The sequence below is a fragment of the Prinia subflava genome, chromosome 5 (assembly GCF_021018805.1).
Source record: "Prinia subflava isolate CZ2003 ecotype Zambia chromosome 5, Cam_Psub_1.2, whole genome shotgun sequence".
NCBI classification, from domain to species: Eukaryota; Metazoa; Chordata; class Aves; order Passeriformes; family Cisticolidae; genus Prinia; species Prinia subflava.
Window position 1 is genome coordinate 51,562,517 of NC_086251.1, and position 26,133 is coordinate 51,588,649.

The window sequence follows — 26,133 nt, forward strand, 5'->3', positions numbered from 1 at the left end:
CAGAATTCCACAGGACTGGACCTTCTGGTTCTTATGGAAATTTGACTCTATCTTAGCATCTGAATTTTATTCCCTTAAAATTTTTGTAAGATAATTATAAATAAAAAAATTCTAATAGATGTAGGTTTCATTTTGTTGCTAAGATTTTTGTACTTCAAGATTTCTAAAAGACAATATAACTGAAAAATAATTATGGTAGCAATACATTATATCTGTAAATACATACTACTTTTGAGAGGAAGAACAATTATTAGTTTACTTAGGAACAAAGTGTCTTTCTGCACCTGCAGCTTTGAAATCTTTTCTCAGACCATTGTAGCACAGAGAATGTGTATCTGCACACATCTGAATCAACAAACCAAGCATCAACAATCTTAGGGACAAGTGAGCCTGAAAGGTTTGAAAGGCAAAACCATGCAAAATTTATAATGACCAGTGAAGGGACAGCTAAAAACAGCTTGCTCTTAGAAGTGTTGCAATGGTGTGTGACTTCATGCAGCTGCTTTGCCTTGGTCAAGTCATTATCATGGAGCTGCTGTTTTCTGTATTGATCTCTTGAAATGGTTGCTTTTTTTTTCTAAGGCTTTGCTTTTTATTTTGCACCTATATATAACTCCCTACTCTATCACACATATCAAATCATATCAACAGCCATTATGTAGTGATGTCATTGATTATGAAAATAATCTTCTATATACAAAACAAATATCTTATGGATAGTTTTTGTTAAAAAAATAAGTTTCTATACTTAGATGGGTAGACTTGTTTCTGGAATATGAACAGCAATTATTTCACCTACCAGTGGTGAATCTCATTGTTTTTCCAAGTTGCTTTAGTAATTTACTGTAGTTTTTGAAAAAGTTTTAACAAATATGATCTTACAATGCCCTTGCTCTGTGTATTTTATCTTATATAATAAATTGCATTAGATCAAGTGCCCAAAAGATGAATTCAGTGTGTGTTGGGCAGTGGAAGATTTACCTGTCAAAATCTAAATACAGTGCTTTGCAAAGTCCATTCTATGGATATATCTCTGATTCTGCTGCCTGTTTAAGGTGACAAATATCTGAAATTAGTTATATGTTAAAGCTACTAAACTCATAAAGTAAGACTATTAGGTTTTTCATTTAAACTAAAGAAAGCTATGACTTCTATGAGCTATATACATGTACTGTACTTTTGAAAATTGATTCCAAAACAGCCGAGAAATAAAAACATTGCAACAAAATAATGGCTATCTGCATAATATTTTGGTTTTGCTCTAAGATTGACCACAGTACTTGAGATGCATTTTTCATTTTTACATACTATTTCAACAGAAACTCAATGGTTATATAATTTTGCAGGTGTTAGGCCACAAAGGGTTGAGCAACAGCACTGATCAGAAATCTCTTACTTAGGACTTGGGGAGGAGATCCAGCACACAAGGCATGCAATGCTTAAGTGAAGTGCAAGTATTCCAAGGCACTAATCAAGAGCATGTGTTAGATTGCCTCAACTGGCGCCTGTGATGTTGGTACCACTGTGGAAACAATCATTGTATGGTTAGATGCATGCAGCCTGTTCAGCACCCAGCTTTCACCTCCTTGAAGAATGAATGTCCTTATCCTGTGGAAGAGGCTGGCTAAAGGCTTGCCTCATGCTTCTTCTTAAAACTGAACCACCATGCAAAATACAAAGCCCAAGTTATGGGAAGGAAAATGATGGTTCTGTACGCTGGGACTAAGACTGTCCCCCAAAAACTGACTGTGTGAGAGTGAGGAAGAGTGTGTTAACCTAACCATCTACTCCCAGTCTGTTTGTATCCTTGACCCCTTTGCATTCCCTCCAGCTTGAGATATTCTGTGACTCTGTTTTTCAAAGCATATAGGGTTGTAGGCTGTTACACAAAGCCAGAATGCTATAGAAAGCTCTTTCAAGAAGCTTTAAGCATAAGAAGATGACCATAATCTCCCGTGCTACTATTAAGTGTCCCTAGTAGCTATCAGCCAGGAGTAAGCCTTCCTGAGAGTTAGGTAAGTAGGATGTGACTGAAGTTCAGGAAAAAGGGTAACCAGAGCTCTGAGCTGTGTGTGGTTAGGGTTTGTATAATTAGGAAGTGCAGATGATTTGCTTTATTACTGTCATGAATCAGCCTTTCACATTTGCTTGATTAGCTTGAATAGGTTGGCTTGGTCTGTACAGAGCTAGGGACTGTTTTGTCTCTAATATGGCAGCATTTCTGACTAGTGCTCCATCCCATAAAGTTTTTTTGTTTTCTTAAAATATCTTCATTCATAAGAGAAAATGTTCATCTTGGTGTTAACAATGGCAGCACATCATGCTATTTATATAAATGACATTGGCTGTGTATGCCAGCTTGAAGCATGTATTTTGATGCATGATTAACACAAAGGCTGATATTATGGAAAGTTGCTAAATTGGGAGTAGAATCAGAATTAGTTTGGTTTGGTTTATCATTAAGTATTATTCTTAATATAAGTGTCAAACCAAAGCAAAAGGAGAAATACAATAGAATTATTTGCTACATCTTTCATTGTCATGAGAGAGAATCTTTTATGGTTAGAAAAAAACCTGTGTGCAAAAATCCAACACAGTCTTGTTTCTTTTTTTTTGATTTCTCCTTATCTACCCACTGCAGTCTAGGAGAGGGTGTTGAGGTGGCATCAAGCTCTAGGAATACTTCATACCTCAGCATTTCTCCATCAGAATGATAGGGAGTTCAACCCTTTTGGGATCACCCTAAGAAACATACAGCAGTTATCTGATACTTCAAAAGTTCTATTGCATTAAAGAAGAGGGAACTGGAAAGAAAAATAACTGGATAATATAACTTTATGTCCCTTCCATTTTTGATCAGAAACAACACACTTAAGCTTGGTTTACAGGGACAAAGGACAAAAAAAGAAGAAATTACTAGCATTTCTTGACAAAGATTCCTTCCTTTTGGCTAGGGTAGCACTATCCAGAGAGCATCTCAACATGCTGTATGTGTTTTCCGCTCACGTTTTCACAAATATTTTCTTAAAACAATAAGAAAAACCCATATCCTGTTGTTTTGCAGGCAGCTGTACTGTGACAAAGAAAAGACATTCTAATCATCATTATATGTGCTTTCTATGTTTTACCAAGTACTGTCATTTACCAAGGAACAACTGGGCAGTTCTACGTTTTATGTGAAGTCTTTGAAAAAAGCAGGATTCAAACTTTGATTTCATCCTTAAATCCAGGCTGGAAACAAAAACTGATACAGCTGCTTGTGGCCAGTTCCGGTGTTCTCCTATAACTGGACTAACTTCACAGAAGAAGAGAATTTGGTAGTTAGCAAAGGAAAATCTATAGTTTGGAAAATGTAATGAGAATTGAAAGTAAAAGTGCCATCAAGAATGTTAACTGGTTTTAATTGTGTTTGCCTGGGGATTTATTTTGTAAATAATGTAATTGAAAAAATATTTTTATTCATACATACATTCAACAAAAATTTATATTATTATATTTTTGGTTTTGTATTATATTGATACAAATACATGTGCAGACTGTATTGCATGCTTTTAAAATAGTAATTTCTTCATTATTTTCACAGCAAACCCAAGGAACCAATGTTCAGTGCAGGTAGGAACTTTTAAAATTTTTAAGCAGAGAGTAACTGTGATAACATATTTGGGTTCCCCCACTAGCCCCCTTTCTTCTGTGGATGCCTAGAAATTGGTATTGGGCATCTAATCATGATACTTACAGGCTGCTGCAGATATATTTTTAAAAAGTTGATCAGTTCACTCTAGATTTTATTGATCTAATAGATTTATTTTATGGTTGGAATTCTTTGTAAGAAGGCAAGGACAAAAAAGACCATGTCTTCTTGCTTAGCATATGTATTTTCTTTCAAAGCAGTATTAAGGTTTTGGTAATTAAAGCAATGCCAAATTCCAGCTATGAGGCTGTCATGTTAATCACAAAAGAGTGCCCTCTAAAGATTACCTCATCTGTCCCAAAGCCTTGTAATGTAATTTGTCAAATTACAAATAAAAAGGTGGTTTGTTACTACAGTTTTGTTAATCTATCTTTGATTTGAAGAACACTTCAATTTTTTCCAACTTAGGCATTATCCCTGCTTGAAAGATTTTGAAAGTGAAATAGTAGGTGTAAGTGAAAGCAGTGTTTGTCCTTGTCATTAGACAGTTAAAAATTTTGAAGAGTCTCAATAAAAATATGAAGCTGAGTAGTGTATATAACAATTATTTTTGTTCTGAAAAGCCAACAACTAAAATAAAGATTTATTTTAACAAAATACGGAAGGAAAAAAAAATGCTGTTGATTTCTCAGCTGTATTGTATTATTTTTATGCATAGTTCTATGACAGTAATCATACATTAAGATGAAAAAGTTGGATGTCTTTTGTTTACTGCGTGGATTGATCAGCATCCAACAAAGCTCTTAAGCCATATTTCAAGGTTTAATGCAGCTGATTTTGTACATGAAGTTAAATAAGCACTTGAGTCTCTTGTGACAACAGAATTATAGTTCACGTCCCTTCTATGAAAACTGATGTTTTAGAAAAAGACAACTTCTGATTTGCACAGAATATGCTTTCCTTGCCTAATTTTTCTCCTTCCTTTTTACCATGTAAGCAAAGGTGTTTGTAATATTTTTTTCTTCTGCCACATTTCCCATAGAAAAAGGTTAGTAATTAAATAGGTGTGACACTACATTCATGTCCTTCCCCCCAGACAAAATCCCTACTGAAAGGAAGAAGGTTTTTCTAAGATTTTTCTAAGAAGGTTTTACTTGGTATTTTACTTAAGTATACGGTTACATAATGGAATTTAAGCCAGTGTTTTAATGGTAGAACCAGAGGCCTCTAACTGAGGAAAGAGGTTTAGAAAGTAATTACCCAGTGTATGGTTCAGTGTTCTGTCCAGGCCCAGGTTAGCCTACAGCAGAATAAGTCTGGACAGCGTGTAGGGCAGGTATTTAGAGAGTTATTGTATTCAAACACATCTTTATCTAGCCCTTCTGTCTCTGTCTCTGTAATCACAAGGGAAGCGCCGTGTGACACACTGCAAAGGTAGGCTTCACTTCAAAACCTCATAGCTCTCGAAGCAAAATGGCTCTGGTGGAATAAAAGCTCAATATATATACAACTGTTTTCTAACCTGTGTGCATTTTGCAATGTTAAAACTTTTCTGGTCCTTTTGAGTGAAACACAATCATTTATTATATGATCTACTGAATTATAACCCTCAGGTGCACTTTAATCATAATAAAGGGTTATAATTTACATTTCTGTGGACTTATTCCTAAGAATTCAAATTACAAAAAAAAATGTTGAGAGAGCTATATGGCAACATGTGGATGTTCACTGTGTTTGAAATGGCATTCTGCACTTTTGCTGAAATTCGTATAGAATTTGCCCCTTTGTTGGCTGTTTTGCTGTTGGCTAACATGATCATAGAAGCCTTTGTTTTCTCTTGCTTTTTCTTACTGAATAGATTGTAGATTTTTCTGAATCTTAAATAAACAGACCTAGGCCTACTACTAATTTCTCGCTGCTTTTTGCCTAGTGTCATAAAGCAGAGTTACATTTGGTAAACATACCGTGTTGGTGCCTAAAGCTTTAGTTAAGTTGTAGTGTAAATATGCACATTTTTGATGCATGTTTATATCTGTGATCTAATCACAGATTTATCTGCTGTTTAGAAATAGCTATATCCTAACAGTTTTCCCACCAATCAGCGTCTTTCAGCTTTGCAATAATTGTGAATTTCACAACGCAAAAAATGTTTGTTCTCAAGGCAAAGTCTGTTAGAGAGTCTCTACCTCTGTGTATTCTTTGTACAAATCTATATCTGCCATCAGTGGTGCTCTCCTTTGCAGATCCCACTGACATTGATGTACCTTTTTATTTCAGTTCATTAACTGTTAATTTATGCAACAACAATAGCAAATTTACAAAACTGCAGATGTAAAAGATACATTTGTCTAAAAGGATCATTGTTGATCTGTCTTTGTAGTTTGATGATTGTCTGTCTTTATATCTATATCTTTACATTTAGAACTCTACTGTCTTATAAACTTACTTAAGAAAAGTATGAAAAGAAGGATGGTGATTGATTGTGTAAATAATGTATTTGGGTTAGGAACAAAAGCTGGTAGAGATGGATTACCAGAAGTTAGAACTAAATACACAATATGACTTCTATGCCTGACCAAATCAGCCTAAGTTCCTCTTTGTAGTTAGGAGAGACACATGCACGCATTCTGAAGGCATAATTTATATAGTTGTTGTAATATACTTGATATAGTTTACTGGTTAGTATATACTTTTCTAGTCTGGTGTGACTAGGTCCAATGCTCCCAGTGTAGATGGGTAAATGCATCTTTTATGAGTCCTGTAAGCTTCAGGTGAGAAGAGCAGCTCGGTGAATTAAACTGTGGTTCATTCACAGCCTTCAATAAGTACAGCCAGTAGTTGTCATTGCTGAAAATCTGTTGACTTCCAGTGCACCAGCATCAGCAGTGTTGGCACGTGTTTGAAGCTCATTAAATAGATGCTGCATGCGCATACAAACAGTGCTGTAATGCTTTGCTATTTAATGCTCTACCCTCTATTTTATTTTCCAATACAGATATATTGGAGTAGATTTTTAAAAACAAATCCAATATTCTATTATTTTAATGGGCATCTTGAAGTTCCAACCTTCTGTCACCATTATTTCATCATTATTATCTCTTCTTTTTTTTGCATTAAGTTTTCTGTTTCTTTCATTTTATGTATGCATTCTGTAAATGAAGCAAGAGACACCTAGCTGTAACTTTACTGTGACAGATCAGGTAGATCTCTTTCCCATTTGACTCAGTCTAAAGGCAAAATACACATCTAGTTAGGTAAGATAGCATAGCTATGATGTTTATTTGTTCAATCAATAATTCTTATTAATTTAGTAAGGATTTGTAGCATATGCATATTTCCAATTAAAATAAAGCCTTAGCTTTCAAATTTAAAAAATAATGGTATATTTGTAATGATACTTAAAAATTCATAGCATAATTTAACAGTCCTAAATTGTATAATTTTTTTTTCATTTACATGATTTTTGTTACTTTTGCCCTTCCATTTCCTCTGTGCCCACGATTATTCTGTCTAGTAACTCTACAGATGTCACTGACTCCAAAACTGCTTGATTCGCATGCGAACAAGGCTGAACCCCTTGATCTGCCGATGGAGCAGCAAGAGCCAGCACGTTCTGAATCTGGACAAACTTCATCAGAAGTTCACAGGACACCCACTTTGGCCTTGCCACTTCCCAAAAGTCCTAGTCAGACCTTCATGGCATTTCCCAGATCTCCTAGTTTTATAAGCCCCATGAAGTCCCCAAGTCAGTACTTCCAGATCTGTTATTAATCTCTGCTTCTCTGCCCCAAAAATATTTCTTACCAGTTCAACACATTACTTTTAGTATTTTCTTCTAGAAATGTTTACTTCTGTCAGCCAATTGAGTTTTTGTAGCTTCTCTCCTGTATGTCATTTTTCTTTCTATTAATGTGCTGTCAATGTTGTCATTCCTATTTCAATGTTTAGTAGTTCTTAAAGCACATATCTTTTCTGCATGTACATCAGCATGATTCATCTAACTAATTGTTTGTGTTCCTTATTTCGAATGTATCTCTAACACTGTGTCAAGTGTAAAGCATAACTTTACACTGGGATGCAAAAAATGCGACTGAGTGTTGGAAAATAATTTAGATGCTGATGCTCAACTGTAAACATTGATTTAAAAATAAAATTAATTTTAAGTGGCATTTCTGCGTTAATTGTAATCTTTGATGTATTCCCCTCCATTTTTAATATTTAAAAACTGTAATATTGTAACATTTTTTTAAAAGGTTCAAGTTCAGACCTTTCTGTTTTGTAGTTCTTCATGATATTGTTTAGTTCTAATTCTGCTACTCAGAATATTTAGAGGAAGAAGGGACTTTTAAAAAATGCTTTTAAAAAATTCTGCTTAGTGATTATGATTTAGGAAAAAAAATACCTGCTAAATTTCTAAGTCTGAGATTGCATGTCATTCTGTAATTGTAATGCACCAAACTGTTATGTGGGAAGGGATGGAGGAGCACTGGAATTCTCCCCGGTGGCTTTTTTGTGTAACATTAAACATTTCTGACCTTTTGTAGAGGAAGGATACGTAAAAATGTTTCTTCGTGGACGTCCTGTTACCATGTACATGCCCAAAGAACAAGTGGAATCTTACAATTTGGAAGCAAAAGTAGAACTACCAGCCAAGAGGCTTAAACTGGAATGGGTGTATCCTTTCTGTGCTGGAGGACTACTGGAAATCAATCATTCCATAATGATTTGGGTTAAATAACTTTCCGAGCTAAAGTATAGCAGGATTAAGGTCATAGGTTTCATTTAATTGATGTAGTGACATTCCATTGAAAATAGGTGTTAAGTTCTTGAGGCTGCTATTGTGCACCTTGTAAAGTACAGGGTGGCAGCTTAAGAAAGATTTTGCTTGAATGTTGCCTGAAGGTTAAGTCTGAAGCATGCTAATTAGCCAAAGATTAAACTAGGCATATCATAAGAATTTAGTGAGCTGGGATTATTAATTATAATGTGCATAAGACAAGCTCAGGGTTTTTTTCTAGTTCTTAGCAGTAATTTATCATTTTTAACTGTTTTATAAAATGTACACCACTGTCCTTAAGAGGATGGTACATTCAACTTGAATAAGCCCTGAACTGAGTAGTTCTATGCAACTAATACATGCTTAGCCATAAAAATTATAAAATATAGTATATAAAATGATATATGGATTTGTATCTTAAGGGGGCTTAAACACCATAAATACTGAACAAACAGATTTTTCCACTGACTTCCGTGAGTGGACATAATTGCAGAAATCTAGCTTGAAAGAAATCGGTGTTTCATTACATACAAAAGTTTTCCTATTTCACTTTTAAGTATAATGATAGAATATATTCTTTATTTTAAAAAAAGACATTTCACTTTTATATAATCTTTTTTTATATGTAGTAGATGATTCAAGATAAAATATAAACACAACATGGTCTGAGTCTATTTCTAATATCCATTATCTTTAGAGAGATGACGTCTTCATAAGGTTTTCTCTTTTAAGAAAAATCTCATTTTTGGTTGCAGTGAAAATAGGAAATTACTTTCTCTTCATAGAAGAAGACAGACTGCATCTAGTCTTTTTCAAAGTTGTATAAATAGAACTGCATGTGGTTTCAGAATGTTCAGAGAGTTTCCAAAAGTCCCTTTGTATTCACAAGAGATTAATGACAGATTTAGTAACCATTCTTATTATTCCTATTGCAGCTGAGGCTGTAGGTTCTATCCCATTCTGCTGGAACTGCATAGATAGTGCATGCACAAGTAAGTGAAGATGAGTTAAAAAGACAAGAAATCCATAAAATTAGTAAAACAGGTGAGATTAGAGTGATAAACGCTGCTTGCAGCACTTTACCATCTCATTGTTCGGGTTCTCGCCATCTATCACGACAGAACTGAATTATGTCTTTTGCATTTGTGAGGAGCTCCTCGTTGGAGGGACCTAAGGATGATAAGGAGAAAGTGTTAGAAAGCTTGCTGAAACAACAGAACACCAACCATGAAACAAGGCAGAATGTCATTAGCAGCATATAGGTGGAACCTGACGTCAATATTTCAGACTATTATAAGAAATTATAATTAGGGTAGGTCATGATTTCAGTCTCATTAGTTTCTCAGTTAAGCTTATTTAAATGACTGAATGTTTGCCAGATGGACTATTATTTTTAGTTTGAATATTCATATGTCCTTCCAGGTGTGTGTGACCCTATACCCAGCAGAATCCTATCTAAGGTTGTCTATGAATAGAAGAGGTGTGAATTAATAAAACAATCTAACTCACCTTAGATGGTTATTCTAAATGATATTGAGGAAGGAGGTAGTTTTTTTTCCAAAAATACTGTGCTAGCTTCTTCTGTTTCTCATTTATTTGCAATTAAATCTAATCATGGTATCCATACTTGGTATTTATAGCAATGACTAGGTATATGTAAGGTTTAGAAAGACAGTTAAAAAATAATTTTAAAAAGAGAGGGAGAAGTTAATGCCCACTTTGCAGTCTATAGCAAGGAGAAGAGAAACTATGAGCAGGAGCATAAGATCATTTAAGAAGAAAAGCAAATACAGCAGAAAACCAAGCAATATTGCAGCCATTCATTCCAGTTGAGTTGGAGAAGCTGCACTGTTTGATTGGAGGGTAACAGAAATGGAATGGGAAAAAAATCTTTGCAGCGACAAATGAGTCTAGCTGTGGGAGTACAGCCAGAAATGCTCTATAATGTAAAAATGGGGATAGAGCAACAAGATATTGGAACTGGCATGGACAAATGAAAGGAAAGCAGACTGTGATGAGAAACGGAAGAAAATCTAATGTATATAGATTTCAGGGCATACAGACCCTAAAGGGTTATTACAGTCACATTAGCAGTTGTCTGGGTAAGCTGAAAAAGGTGCACACTTTTGATATATTATCTCATATATATTAGGACAGGAAGAGACAAAAACACTGAGTGATGAAGTGTGAGGGGGGCTGGAGGAGAGGTGGAAAATCCAAGTGAGAAATCAGGACTAAGGACATCAGGGTGGGAGCAGTGGCCTGCCCAGATCCATTTGAGAGCTACTCACTTGGCAAGCGGGAGGTTTGAAACAAAAACTGCAGGCCAAATGAAAAGAAAAGGTCAAGGTAACACTCCCTGAAGTGCCAGCTCACCAAATCCAAGTCGAAGCCTCCAAATCCGAGTGTGGGAAACAGTGAGGAGAAGGAGGGATCAACCCCAGGAGTTTGCATCTGAGAAGAAAGGCTGCTAGAAAGAAATTGAGTGTTTGACAACAGCAGTCATGTGAAGGATTGAATGCAGCATTGTTCCCCACAGGAAGAATAGTAAAGAAAGGAGATTTTCCCTAAAGAATGTAATCTTTCCCATTTAATGGCTATTTTTGTGCACTGAGATTTGTTCCTTATGCATGCCTGTGTAATATTCTTCACTTTTTTTAGAAGTTCAATTCCTTACAATAACTTCAGCTGCTGGTTCACTGTAAATTTGATTATGTGTTGCTAAACTAGGGAAATATTGTGTTGGCTTCAATTCGTAACGGTATCTGGCCTTAGAGAGAAAAAGAAATTTAAACAAATAAAGCATTGTCCAGCAATCTAGAGTAGTAACACCAATTGTCACAGACAGATTCAAATTGATAGTAAATTCTTTGTAATTGAAGATACTGATTGTTTCAATGTCATTGCACTTCAATATCTCAGACTTGAAGAAACTTTGACTGAGATGTTTCAGTTTGAGACAAAAAGTTTTATTTCTGAATTTACACTTTAATAATTGGGTAGGCACCAGTAGTTCTAGTGCATTAGTAAGAAAAAAACAGCAATAAGTATTTATGTAGGCTAACCATTGACCTTATTACTTCAACAACATTAACATGACTATTTTAGTTCGAGTGGCTTATCATTGACCATACAGAATAGTGCACAAGTATCTTGTTTAGATCATGTAATTGAGGTTTCATTATGTGTCCATATATTTTTCACAGCCAGTTTCTCCATATTGACTGCATTAGAATGCACTTCTGTTTTGCCAAGATTCTGCTAATGCTGTTTCTTTCTGTTCCCATAAAAAAAAAGCAAGCCAAAATAGTTGTAGTCCCTAATGACCCTTCAGAAGAATAAAACTACAAAATTTGGCTGAATTAACATGCAGTCTAAATGAGATTATTATTCCAGTAATTTCACTGAAATAATTTTAGATTCGTGCTGATATGACTAACATCAGAATTTGGCCTACTGCCTTTTAAATACTACAAAAATAAATTGGAATGGATGATGTAACCCTTTTATGGTTTTTATCCATCTGGCTGGTCATGTCCACATTAATGAAATCAATCAACCTGCACACAGGATAATGCAGTCAATCCTTGTGTAATGCAGGGAGATGTGCTGAATGACTTATTAGTGTTTTTATCAAGTCTAGTTTTGTATTTTAATTAGTCAAGGAGTGTAAGTAGTAAATATACCTGGGACAAAATTAGTATTGCCTTTGTCTGGTATTTAGAAAATTCTAGGGGATGCTAAAGGAATAGTACATCTGCAAATTCCCATATTCTTCGCTATGGATTTTCTGTAGGATATGTAGGTTTTAAAGTCTTCAAAGTGCTTCAGCTCTCTACTGTAGTAAAGGAAAGAGTTCTGAAGGTTGTCAAGTAATAAAGCTGTGCTCAAGCCAAGAGATCGAGACACTAGGACAGAGACTACAGACTACAAGGACAGAGAATCCTTTTTTGTTTTTTCTTCTTTTCCTTTTTCTTTTTCTTGTTTTTAACATTCTTCATTGGTAGATAATGTTATTGCAGCTTGACCAACCCTCTAGCTATGGCTATAGGGGTCGGGATTGTCGCAGCAATCTCTATCTCCTGCCGACGGGCGAGACCGTCTATTTCATTGCATCTGTAGTTGTGTTATTCAACGTCGAAGAGCAACTTCAGAGACATTACACTGGTCATAACGATGATGTGAAGTGGTAAGTCATCTAATAATAGTTGTTTTTTTCTTCATAAAACAGTGTTTGAGATAGATCACTCATTTTCCTTACTCTCCTTTTAGGATAATTGAACATTATCTTCTTTGGAAACTTCTCCTTGCCTTTTTAAGTGGGATTGAATTATTACCTTTCACCAGGACCTGGGTGCCCTGTACACTTCTTTAGGTTCAACCTAACCAGCAAAATAGTTGTAATTTCACTTGTGGTCTTCCTGGTAGTCTTTAGGCATGCTGACCCCATGGCAGATAGCCTGTAAACTAGACCTGGTTTGTTTGCTGTCATGCACACAGGCCAGATTGGGTTTCAAAGCAATCTAAGTATGTTGAAGCTCAGGGGATACTAAATACCAGCAAATATCAGAATCATTAAACTGAAATTTAAATAAACATATGGTTTATCTTGATGGTATCAGTCTGCTTGCATGGTGTAGCTGAAAAAGAGCACCTGGATTATCTGATGGGCCCTCATGTGTGTTTGACATCCCTTCTTTAAATTAGGCATTATGAAACACCCATTGTCCCTCAAAGCCAAAAATACGCCTGATAACCAAATGTGCTTGAATTGTGAGCATGTTTCATAAATTGAGTTATTTATATAATCTGGTTGTTTTACAAGGAGATTTTTGCCTTGGACCTGTTCCATCTCATTTCCTTCTTTCAAATTTTCTGTCTCTAGATATTTCAAAGCTATCAGGTTTACTGAAAAGAGGATGCCTTTCTGGTTTGTAAAGCTAAATGAATTATTGCCACAGTTCATTTTGTAGGGTACTTGGTCTCTAAAACTGCATGCAAAGCAGATGCAGTGAAAAAAGAATTCAGAAGATTTTAAAATACAAGAGCATAACTATTGTTTTGTCAGTTATGCTTTTATATTCTTAAAATGTTTACCCACATCTGTGTGCTTTATATGACTAAAATAGGGCTATTTATTACAAGCTCAAGTAATAGCTTGTTGAAATAGATAGTCAATAAGTTTGGCCTCTTCTGCTTTTCTTTTGTAGCCTGGCTGTTCATCCTGATAGGATCACTATAGCAACAGGTCAAGTTGCAGGGACATCCAAGGACGGGAAAGTAAGTGGCTGCTTTACTGATATATAATGGTTTATATTTCATAAGAATATGTTATTAAGAAGATACATGCTATATTCTTTTCCTGTTGTAATTGGTGTTACATTTTTGGACTGAATGAAAGCAAAACTTAATTTGAGAGTCCCTACTGCACGCTATGACAGTTACCCAGTTCCATTACTAAGACTGGTCATGGTTTCTGGTTCCATGACTTAGGCTGAAGGTAAATTTGGAGCTAGTCTCTGAGAGGCATGGAGGGATAGGCTGCAAAGAAACCTTTATAAAAAGGAGTTTATAAAACTAAACTATAAAGAACGGATTTGGGTTATTTGCTGGAAAAAACCCAAACCTTTTACTCTTGCCATCCCCTAGGCAAGAATATTTTTCTCTCTATTGCCACCTGTATTATTGTTAGCTTAGCTGTAAGATGGGACTTTTTTTGAACAGAGAAAGATGAACACTACTCCAAAGAGTGAACAAAAGGGAAAAAGAATGGCAACAAGCAGAGGCAGTAAAAACCAAGAGGAGAAATTTAATCAGCAGAGTATGCAGCTGTTGTCAAAACCAAACTGTTGCAAACTTTTTGGCAGGCACCAAAGAAGAATTTTGGGATGAAAACTGGACTATCAATATGCTGACTACTTTGAGTGTCGAGATTTAACCTCAGCCAGCAATTAAATACCACACAGCCACTCATCCACCCCTCCACCCCTCAGTGGGATGGGGAAGAGGATTGGAAAAAAGGACAAACCTTGTGGTTTGAAATAAGAAGGGTTGTTGTAATTGTTATTATTATTAAATTTAATTAAATAATAATAACAGCAGGAAAGGCAACAAAAAAAAAGAGAGAAATAAGACCCAAGAAAGAGAAGTGACATACAATGCAAGGGCTCATCACTCACTGACTGATGGCCAGCTCATCCCCCAGTAACAATTGGCCTCTCCTGGCCAAGTCCCCAGTTTACATACTGGGCATGATATTCTGTGGTATGGAATGTCCCTTTGGCCAGTTCAGATCAGCTGTGTGGATCATGCTGCCTCCTGGCTTCACGTGCTGCTCCTCACTGTCAGAGCATGGGAAACTGCAAAGTCCTTGACTTAGGGTAAGCACTGCTCAGCAACAGCCAAAACAGCTGTGTTATCCACTTTATTCTCATCCAAAACACAGCTCTGCCCCAGCTACTCGAAAGAAAATTAACTCTATCCCAGTCAAAACCAGGACAGTGAAAAAAAAATGAAGTACCACTTATGCAGTGTAAGTTTTATATAAAGATAACTTAGCTGAGTAGTGTAAACTATTCATTTTTATTATGTGTTGGAGCTTTTTTACTTACCATTGTATTTATGAAATACAACCTAAAAGTTTGAGGTCTGTGTTTGAGTGGAATGTGGTATATAGGTATATAAAATATGTAACTGAGGTACTGTTGTGCCCTAAGTTTTTTTATATGTATTTATTGATGTCAAAGGCCAATTTCAGCGCTTGCGAGCCGGCTCTCCACCAGCTGCCCGGGGCCGCCCCCTGGTGGCTGTGGGCAGCATCGCGGGGCTCCCGGAGCCCAAGCACAGAGAGGGGACGGATGGAGGGAGGGGAGACCCCGGGGCTTTCACAGGGATCTGGGGCTAAGATGTACATCTGAAATGTCATTTACAAAAAAAATCTTGTTCTGATTATGGCTGTGAAGAAGAGTTTGTACATAAAGTTGTTGTCCCCGGTCCATTGTTGAAATGAATGACATTTTAAAAATTCCTGAGCTTCTTTTCACACTTTTACCTTTTATGTTTACCAGAGTTATCTCAGTTGGTGCAGTTTAAATTCTACCTGGACCTACCAGTAAATCCCATGTCACAAAGTCATCAACAATTCTCAGTTCATGCCGAGTATCTTAGTGGCCGTGAACTTCAGTGAACGAACTGAGATCAGTGAGTGCTGTTCACTCTGGACAGTCAGTTCCAAATATTGGTCCTAGGCACAGTAATCAGCAAACCATTTGTAATGTGTCTGTGCTTACATGAGTGACTCTAGAGAAATTCTGATAATTTTTGTACCTTCGGCTGTGATTTTTTTTTTCAGATGCATTCTCATTTTTTCAAATCGTGATGGGTTTTCTCCATCATCGATTGAGCTGATGTTTTCTGTGTCTGTTTTATAGCAATTGCCACCACACGTGCGTGTCTGGGATTCTGTAACTCTGAATACACTGCATGTCATCGGAATGGGGTTTTTTGACCGAGCTGTCACTTGCATTGCTTTTTCTAAATCTGTAAGTAAAGTAAATGAATAGTCATATTAACACTGTCTGCTGGAAAGATCTTTGAAATCTTTCAAATTTATGTGACCAAAACAAACTTCCAAGCTATCTCTTCTCTCAGGTTCCTCTTTAGAGGAGGAAAGCTTGCAGCCCAGTTGTTTCCAACAGTTTAGGCTGCTATTAAACACTATCTCAGCACTCTCAGAGATTTACCATACACTTAAAATAAACTGCAATTTCTTCAGCTGTTGCAAAAATACTTTGTGTACTTGAAAATTCAGCATCCCTGCTTTTCTTGAATCATCCTATTCTGTTTCTCCCTACATAAGAAGTTTACTCTCTCTGCATCTTTTAACCCTTTTAAAAGATGTTAACATCTTTTAACAAAATCATTGATGAAAGACTTTTAAAAATGGAGGCTCCCATAGGAGAATCAAAATCTTTTTGCTGAAAAGCAGCAAAGACATATGGATAAAGGATTGTAAAAAAGTAAAATCTTGTTGTTGTCCTCATGGCACCATCCTTTGAACTCTAATCTGTCAGAGAGATAAAGGAAATACTTACATGCTGGTTCAGGCAGCATTTAAGTCCCATATAAAAACCTGAGTCTGTGACCTGACATGTGCAAGCTGCAAAACCCCTTGTGAACAACAGAATCTGTAAGCAGTGTATGTGGTGGTGTCTGGTTGTCTTGACAGCATTTTTAGATAGGAGGGAACTACCTGGTGTATTCCCTAGAAAAAATTTACTTCAGTGAAAGTTTCTACAAACATTTGAAATCCATTAATAACTATGTTTATAGAAAGTAGAAAAGAGAGGGGTGTATTGGGAGAACTAGTTAAGAATACAAAGTTGAAAACTATCACAGTTTGACATCACCTTTGAAGGAGCAATAAAAAGCATTAGCAAGCAAATGCTCTGTAAATACCCCTCTAGAGGGAAATAGATACATAATAACAGAGGAGCACTATTAGCATTTACCAGAAGAAAACAAATATTTAATATGTTTGTTTTGTGATTTAGGTCACAGCTTTGCCTGTTCTGAACATCACTTCCCATTCTGTAGCAGCACTTGTCTCACTTTAGACAGCCCTCTCTTCAGGTGTCTTAGTCCTGCCTCTGCCCCACCCCGAGGGTTGCTTTGGCACAGTTGTTTTTGTAGTTGTGTCTGAGGTGTATTGTGGGCCTGAGTCATCAGGATAACAACCAAGAAACCTCATATGGAACCAGACACTGCAGAAAAATGGGTATCAACAGGAGAAGGTCTAGGAAATATGATACATGAAGAAAGAACGAAGGAATTAGGGTAATTAAGGTTAGAAAGAGTGATAAACATCATAACTATAAAAAAGACACCTGTCAGGAATAAGTTGTTTTCTAATTCCTTACTATGTTCTCTGATTTTCATCCTCTGTACCAATATGAAGAATAAAACTGTTTCCTGTGTTAACAGACATCTGAGAAGAAATAATTGGTTTAAATTGCAAAGAAAGATATCCAGTATAGTTATCAGGAAAATCTTTCTTAATAAAATAGATAAGGTTGTGTAGTTTGCCTTTAGAATTTCCACTACTGAGTATTTGTAAAGAGATACCTACCACATTCCTGGCATTTGTCTGCAGTTTGCAGGAGTTCCTCCTCTAGGTCCCTTTTTAGCCATCTTTTCAATGACCCTATAAGTTGTTATATTTTATGGAGATCTAACTACAAGTATAACAGTTAAATGGTAAATGTGTGTAAATATCTCCACTTCCACATAAGTATTTAATTACTTTGAATGTGTATTTATATGTTCCTCATGTTGTTTGGGTGGTGCATTAATATTTCCCATGTTTTGCCTCAGAATGGAGGAAGTAGCCTGTGCTCTGTGGATGACTCCAACGACCACGTGCTTTCAGTGTGGGATTGGCAGAAAGAAGAAAAGCTGGCAGATGTCAAGGTGTTGCAATAAGATATTTTGTACTATTTGCTTGTATGTAGATCTGGCTTCTTGTAATAAAATGTCTTTCTGTATTTAACTTTTTGTGCCTTTTAAAACTTTCACTATATAAAAGGCAAGGAACATGAAGAAGGGGAGTATTTTCTCTCTGTTGAGATTATCCAAGTAGCTTTGGATTTTTTTAAATTTTGCTGTTGTCAATCTAGAATTGATTAGAAAATTCTAGGCAGCAATGATAGGAGCATGTGCAGGAAAAATGGCCTAAACTAATCTTTTGTGTAGAACTTCTCATTATCTGACATGATTTTTAAGGACATATTTTGATAAACTTATAAAGACATAAAATATTTTGACTACAAAATATTCCAGTCTGTTTGAGCTATTCCAGTAAATGAATAGCTCAAAATTTCTCTTCTATCAGAAGTATCAATTTATCTAACTAGAGAACCATGTAATATTGTTTTCTTTCCTTTGTATTTTAGATTTTGATACAATGTTTTTCTTTTTCCTTCCAAGTGCTCTAATGAGGCTGTATTTGCTGCAGATTTTCACCCTACTGATACAAATATAATAGTTACTTGTGGAAAATCACACCTTTATTTCTGGACACTAGAAGGGAATTCCCTTATTAAAAAGCAAGGATTATTTGAGGTAAGATAAAATATTTCTCTAATTTTATATTTATAGTAATGATACAGTCATACAACAGCAAGGTTTAATAAGGTTGAGTAAATCAAAACAAGTGATCATTATTAAACTTGAAATGTTGCAGAAGCTCAGGTTGCATTTATCATATTGCACAGGGAACTTCTCCATGGGTAAAACTTCCACACTGCAATTTTGAAATGCAGTTATCCATTGTTCCTTGTAATCTCTTTCTTGTATTCTTTTTGCTACCCCTATCCCCAACCTGTGCAAAATAAAATTACCTTAAAACTCTCTATGATTAACTCAGGTTAAAAAAAAAAAAAGAGTGTGGTGGAGGAGATTTTTATTTTGTAAGAGGAAAGACCCCATAAAAATACATTTGTGTGAATTTTCTTCCCTTTTCCTGTGTTCTGCTCAGACACATGCACATATGTCATTCAAATACAGATTGAGCTGGCCACTATTTGGTAAATATAATTTTCATTTCAAGGTTTTGATTTGTTCTTGAATATAGACTAAGCTGTACAGCACTTGCAGGCACAACTGAGGGATGTCTACAATGACTGCTAGTGGAGTTGTGGCTCTCAAGGATAGTCAGAACAACTATTTACAGTGTCAGTTAATATACTTTGTGTGAAATCAGGAGGAGATGCTGAGAGAATGCATTCAAATTTTGTTACATTTTATTCTTCGTGCATTTTTAATGGATTTTTCTCTCTGTTCTGGTTTTGTTGGTCTTGATGATGATTAGAGGTGGAGAAGGATGGTGGCCCTAGCATAGAACAACTCTTAGTTTGGAGGAGAAAGAGCTCATACACATAGGTTGTAAACAAGGAAAGTATAATGTCCTTAGAAGCTACAATGATGGTTTTGTTCCCTTACACATTTAATTGTTTTGTTGCTGTCAATGTTTTAAATGCAGGGGTTTCATTACTGAATCTTGGGCTTCTTTCAAGAGATGATTCCTTAATTCTTACACTATGGCCAAACCCTCTAGTATTTTTTTTTTCTCCTGGAAACTTTGGAGTTAAGAATTATTATAATAAGGCTTGTTGGAAACTTTGGCCATTTCTAAATACTTAAAGTCTTTGGCATTCTGCAGTAGTTGGGGGGTTTGGTTTATCTTAGAGCGTTCCTGGTCATGTGTTCCATGGTGGCAGGCCTTCTCACTCACTCTGTCCCCAGCTTGCAATTAAAGGGTGCAGGATGTGGCCACAAACCTCAGCTGATGCATCTTCTGCCCTTGCACAGATTATAATGTTTAGACTGTAGGAATGTGTTTAATACTTGTAGATATTTAAGTAATAATAGAGCTGTATAAGACTAAACTAAATTAACAATATGCATAAAGGTAAAATCCATGGGTTGTGTGTTGCTGTGAGTGTATATTTTTCATAACCATGCAGAAACAAGAGAAGCCAAAGTTTGTCCTGTGTGTGACCTTTTCTGAAAATGGTGATACTATTACAGGAGACTCAAGTGGAAACATTTTGGTTTGGGGGAAAGGTAAGATAAAATTTCACTATTAACTGCCATCTTAATATTAGACTGAATGTAGACTTGAGTGTAGAGCTTCATTTCACAAAGAATAAATTTTGTTTTATCTTGAGCTCTTTCCCAAGACCAATCCAGCAGATTGTGCCTGGATTGTTTTCTACAAGAAGATAGAGAATATCTGTACCTAACTGCTAGAGCACAAAATTCTGTTGAATGTGTTCCCTATGGTCAAATACTGAATCACAGAGCTATGCCAGCATGTGGGGCTTTTACTGATGTAAGAGATGCCAAGAAAAGTTCTTTCTTTAATCATGGTATAGAAAGAAGCATTGTTAATGTAATTTATGATCTCCAGTCTCCTATCCTGTTCCTCTCTACTGTTTGCAGAAATTGTGCCTATTGACACATCCTTTTAAAAAGACAACAAATAGCAGTATTTGTTTTCCTAGGAAGTCAAGCTAAAATGTATTCAGATCTAGTTGAATTCCTCAGCTTTATTTCAGAAGAACAGATGGATAGGAAGAATTTCCTAAAAAGCATTTTCTAGTAAGAAGAGACATTTTTTAAGGCAGCAGAAGGCAATGCCTGCCAAAGGGCAAACAGCAGCAACATCCTAAACATTTACTTAGTGCCTGAGATGCCATGCATAGGAATGAGTAAGGAGAATCCCTTAAAGGAGGCCTTATTAGTAAAGGAAGAAGGAATATGGATGATAGCTTTTTCCTATTTACTAAGTGCTTTCTCCCAAGACACTACTCAAAGGGATAAGACCCTGAAAACAATTACAGTGAATTAGTTATACAGTTGAGCCTTACTGAGCTGTTTGTGTAGATTTCTTTTTCAACCAAGAACTGTCAGCTAATTATCTCCTTGGCCACTACACTGCTGAGGACAGGGGTGGATGTGGTGTTTGTAAATTGGCTTCTCATTTGTTTCCCTTTCCTTCTTCCTATGGTAATTTAAAGCAAGGCACTTTAATACTTTTCGTTCTAAACTGATTTTAGAAATTGCAATGTCCCATGTCCCTGTTCTTCACTGTTATTTTGGACTGTCAGCAGACAAGGGAGACAGGGGCCAGTTTACTATCATGCTGGTAAACTAATTTCTACCTTGACTGCAAGCAGCCTCTCCTGCCCTTTCTTCCAGAAATAAAAGGGAATTCTCAGTGTGCTCAAGATCTCAACTTCTTCCAGCCCTTAAGGGTTGGACAAAAATGTTTTTCTTGGTTTTCTATCTCAGTATAGTGTACTTTCTATGTCTTCACTACTTTTGACTCAGAGCTTTATGTGCAAGAGAGGGCTGCTTCTACCAGGTCAGAGAACCCTTAGCAAAAACTTCTCTTAATTGGAATCAGTTGTGCCTGACACACTATATCCACAGATGTGGATGAAGGAAAAGGCAATTGTTTTTTCCTAACTTGCATCAGCCCCTCACTTGTGCTAAAACATCAAGTTAGCCAAACTTTGATGCAAGGTGCACATTTCAGTAATAGAATCACTAGTAATCATTTATTTGTACTTCATAATATTAATGATTCACCAAATTAGTGATACTTAATCTAAGGCAGTTGGTTTTGACGGTGTTGAGTCTAAGAAGCTACTTGAACAAGCCAAGTTCATCAATGAAAAAGTACAGGCTCCTCTGGAGAGTGATCAGCACATCCTGCCAGATATACAAGGACCTCTAGCTTAGTCAGATTTTGGTACAAGTTCAGGATCTGGAGGCTGCAGAATGTCTTTAGAGGATAAAAGTGACTGAGTTATGGGTTTTTTGCTGATAAGGTGTATAGTGCTACTACAGGTCAAATGTGATGTCAAATTATTTTTCTTAAACCCCCTTGAAAGGTTTAAATAAACCTATTTTATTTTGTCCTTGACCTAGACTGAGTAAGTATACTTTTCATTTTAGAGGTGGGGGGAATATATAGTTAGATGTACTAATTCAGCCTCTTCTGCAGGTCTGTGTGTTTTGGTTCAGCACCCTAAGCCCACTTTTATCATTGTTTAAATGCAATCCTTGAGAGATAGTTGAGAAATAGAGAAAAAAAATAGGGAGAAAGGAACCAATAAATTGAATATTTCAGTAGTAATGCCTTTTTTTTCTTCTATTCAGGTACCAACAGAATAAGCCATGCAGTTCAAGGAGCACATGAGGGTGGAATATTTGCACTGTGTATGCTGCGAGATGGCACATTGGTATCAGGAGGGGGAAAAGACCGAAAGCTGATCTCTTGGAATGGAAATTACCAAAAAATTCACAAAACTGAGGTGATACCGCCTATCTTGAAATTACTCTGCTACTTAAAATGAAATTCTCTTGTCCTTGCAATACCTGACAAAGTGCCAGACTAATCTATCCTTTTGTCTGTTATAACCACAGATACCAGAGCAGTTTGGTCCAATAAGAACAGTGGCAGAGGGGAAAGGGGACGTTGTATTAATAGGAACCACCAGAAACTTCGTCCTACAGGGCACGCTGACAGGAGATTTTTTCCCAATTACCCAGGTAGGCTGGGTTTCCTTACAAAAACACTTCTAACTGTGTGAGAGCAGCAAATATCCTGTTTAAAGTTAATTTTCATAACTATGCATCTATTTGATTTATTATTACTTTTGGCAATATGTATCTATCTGGATATGTATCTGTCTAGAAATTATAAATATGTATCTATCTAGAGCTAACATATTTTTGGAATGTTTTAATATATAGTTTGGTCATTTTAATACTGTTTAAACATGTTTACTTTTGATGGCCTGTCCTTCTTGTCTAAAAACTCCTCTGCTTGTGTAGGGTCACACAGATGAGCTTTGGGGACTTGCAGTCCATTCCTCTAAGCCTCAGTTCTTCACATGTGGACATGACAAACACATTACACTCTGGGATGCAACCACTCACCATCCTATCTGGAACAAGATCATAGAGGTATAAATTTATTAAATACAGCTCTCCTGTTACAGAAATTCTCTTGTCATTTTGGTTTTTATTAAGATTATTGTTTAAAAAAACTTCAAAATGATAACTTGAGGGAAAAAATCATTTCATGTTAACCTATTTGTGTCATAGAGATCAATGTAAAAGCTTTTTAATGTAGCTATTCTGAGTACAAGTTACTCAGTACAAGTACAATTAAATGCACTGTTTGAACCTCTAGTTTATTCAGTGAAGTATCTTAGGATTTGCTATGAAATTATACTTGAAAAAAATTAGGACATTTTCCTTTCTGGAATGCTGTAGTGTTTTAGAAGCTGTGCATAGAAATCCTGGATCTCAAGAATTCTGTGAAATTTTCTTTTAGAGTTGGTAATTCTTTTAAATTAGGCACTTACTTATAATTAATGAGAATATCTTTTCCACCTAGCCTCTAGGGCTAGTAATTATCTACTAAAAATGTCAACAGGTTACTGAAAGAGCTACAATGTGATACTGTTTTAAAATACAGAAAATTAGGGACACAAGTATTTCTATGAGATGAATCACTGGGCTGGGATTTTTGCTTACATTTTAAAATTGTTTTAATGGTAGGAGGGGAAAAAAGCTATATTGGTATTTTCTGCTATAACCTGAAAGGTTCTGGGCCTCATTCTTTGTGACTTGACAAGTATTAGAAAGAAAATGCTTACCTTGTTTTTAGGTATATGTTGAAATTGAAGAAAAACTAGAGTTTTAAGAAGTAAAATGTTTTAAAATTGTACATTCAAATAAGAAACCAAGTTCATGCCCAAGTAATCTCCCACTGAGCTGCAGCTTGGCAGGTGCTGGGAAAAGGTGGTGTGGGTAGGAGTTAGGCTTTACCCCTCCTGCAAAGTGCCAGATACCTTTGTTGAATAAGGCACTTGCTTGTCCTTCAGACTGTAGGTGAACTGCAGCTTTGAGCTTAATTCTAAGGGCAGCTCGAGTTTAAGAAGCCATTTTTATCTTACTTCTTTGTGATTTGTTGAGAAGCTTCCTTTGCCAATGTTATTGTTATGAAATCACTTGCCAAATTATTTTTAGATAGTAAAGAAAACAGTGGCCTTGTATAGAGGAAAAAGAAGTTAATTGGATAATATTTAATTCAGTTGAAAATGCTTTTTTCTACCCCTCAAGTTTATATTGAAAGAGAAAAAATGACCCCTAAAAATCAACAAGATAGTTTTAGTGTGTTCCAGAGGCAGATAATTGAATTGTATTTTTGTTATAACTTGATAACTTGGACTGGTAAAAACTGTGCTTCTTTCTGAAACATTTCAGGATCCAGCACAGTCTTCAGGTTTTCATCCTTCAGCATCTGTTGTTGCAGTAGGGACTCTGACTGGAAGGTAAGACGTGCAGAGCTATACCTTGGGCACCAACAAACACTGATTTTTCAAGCTCACATCCAAGTTCATGTTCTGGTTTTGCAGATATATGCAATGACTCATCTTCATTCCCTATTGATTTCTATTCAGTGTCACAGTGAAATTTATTTGTGTTGCCTTAGTGCCTAGAAACCCTAGGCTTGGGCCAGCACACTGTATTTGCTGAGAGTTGCATGAACAAAGAGAGGGTTTCTGCCCTGGCAGAGACTGTGTAAGAGGAGGGCATTTAGAGAGGGCAGGAAGTCTAGGCTAGCTGTGAGACCAGGCATGGGAAGTACTGTCACCATAGCAGTGACCTAAATGTTAAATCTTTGTGTCCACTGGGAAAAATGAGAGACTAAAGGGGGAGTCTGATATGGTGGGTTAACTTTGCAGATGTGAAGGGAGATTTCCTCCAAGGCCTTTAGGGCTGCATGGAAGAAATCACATAGAAAAATTTTGTGTGTTGGAAAATGTAGCAAGTGGTTCATGATCCCTAATTCAGTGACAACCAGAGGCTTTAAAAATTTTTGGTCAATGTTCTACTGTGCTAAACATAGTGTAAAAATGCACATTAAGAGACTTGTTCTGCATGAAGAGTGTGAGGGATAAACAAGGCAGAGGAAACTGAGGTGCAGGAGAGTATTTTAGACAGCAGGTTGAGCCCTTGGTGACATCAGTGGCAGCTGCTGGGTGTATCTGTGGTTGTCTCTCACAGGGAGGCACTGCCTGTGCCTAACTTCTCCCTCTCCTTTAATGTCACTTGAGGGCAGACTTGGCTGTTAGTACTGCAAACAGTTCCAGTTCACTGAGAACGCATAGGAAGCTTGTAGGTTACAAGGCAAGCTTATTTCAGACTTTATATCAGCCCTAAATAAAGGACTTGCTTTTGTTACTGAATGTACTTTATTTGCTAGATAAAGTAAAACAAAATGAGAAGCTTTGAGGGAAATCTTCTCTTTGTTTTTAGTAATGTAATGCAGTTATTTAATTGCAGACCTTTGTCCTTTCAACATGTTTCCACAAACTAATTTTTGGTTCATTAAAACTAATTAGTTAAATCAAATTACTGAAAAAAATAATTAATTAATTCACTTCAAAATAAATAAAATAATTTTTCTTCTATCAGAAGAGAATGATCCTGATGCTTGCTTGTGGTTTCCCTTGCTCTAGGATTTAATGCAGGCATCAATTTGAACATCAGCATAGCATAGAGGAAGGTCTTTAAAGGAGAAGGGTTATCACAGGCAATGCTCACTTTATTCTTGTGCATGACATATTAAAACACATTAAAATCTGAAGACTGATATTGGGGTCAATGCCTGAACATTTTTATGGTTAAAAAAGATGTGAAAGAAACTATCCTTGTGTTAAAGTAAAAATAAACCGAACTGAGTAGCAGTTGCTGTTTTTCTCTTCCTGGTACAAAACTTATGCTATTTTGACAGAAGAAAAGTTGGTCAAGATCACAGTAGATTTAAATTCCTTATGGAATGATTTATTGGCCTCTTTCTGTGTTTACAACAGGTGGTTTGTGTTTGACACAGAAACAAAAGACTTGGTCACTGTACACACAGATGGAAACGAACAGCTGTCTGTAATGCGTTACTCACCAGGTTTGAGAGCATTTATTTACTGGGGAAAACAAAGGCATTGGATTTTTTTATTAAATTCAGGGTTGGTTTGTTTTAAAATAAGTCCCTGCTTGCCATACTGAAGTTGAAAATAAGTGAAATGTGAAACATTGGCAGGACTTTATGGATGGTGTCTTAAGCTCTGGTTTTGTTTTCCCTCCC

General features: G+C 36.2%; 1 protein-coding gene across 6 annotated transcripts in view; it reads left to right on the plus strand.

The window, feature by feature from the left end:
• Window positions 1-26,133, plus strand: part of EML1 (EMAP like 1) — a 120,654-nt gene that overhangs the window by 87,102 nt on the left and 7,419 nt on the right. For 3 of the 6 annotated variants that reach the window (XM_063399348.1, XM_063399352.1, XM_063399350.1), the window contains 14 exons: window positions 3,584-3,612; window positions 5,039-5,065; window positions 8,176-8,305; window positions 12,448-12,597; window positions 13,619-13,688; window positions 15,839-15,949; window positions 17,781-17,876; window positions 18,393-18,527; window positions 19,931-20,030; window positions 22,134-22,288; window positions 22,401-22,526; window positions 22,812-22,943; window positions 24,252-24,319; window positions 25,865-25,953. In XM_063399348.1, the coding sequence (XP_063255418.1) occupies window positions 3,584-3,612; window positions 5,039-5,065; window positions 8,176-8,305; window positions 12,448-12,597; window positions 13,619-13,688; window positions 15,839-15,949; window positions 17,781-17,876; window positions 18,393-18,527; window positions 19,931-20,030; window positions 22,134-22,288; window positions 22,401-22,526; window positions 22,812-22,943; window positions 24,252-24,319; window positions 25,865-25,953 (1,418 nt within the window). The remainder of the gene's footprint in view (window positions 1-3,583; window positions 3,613-5,038; window positions 5,066-8,175; window positions 8,306-12,447; window positions 12,598-13,618; window positions 13,689-15,838; window positions 15,950-17,780; window positions 17,877-18,392; window positions 18,528-19,930; window positions 20,031-22,133; window positions 22,289-22,400; window positions 22,527-22,811; window positions 22,944-24,251; window positions 24,320-25,864; window positions 25,954-26,133) is intronic. The other 3 variants (XM_063399349.1, XM_063399353.1, XM_063399351.1) reach the window with 1 other exon arrangement.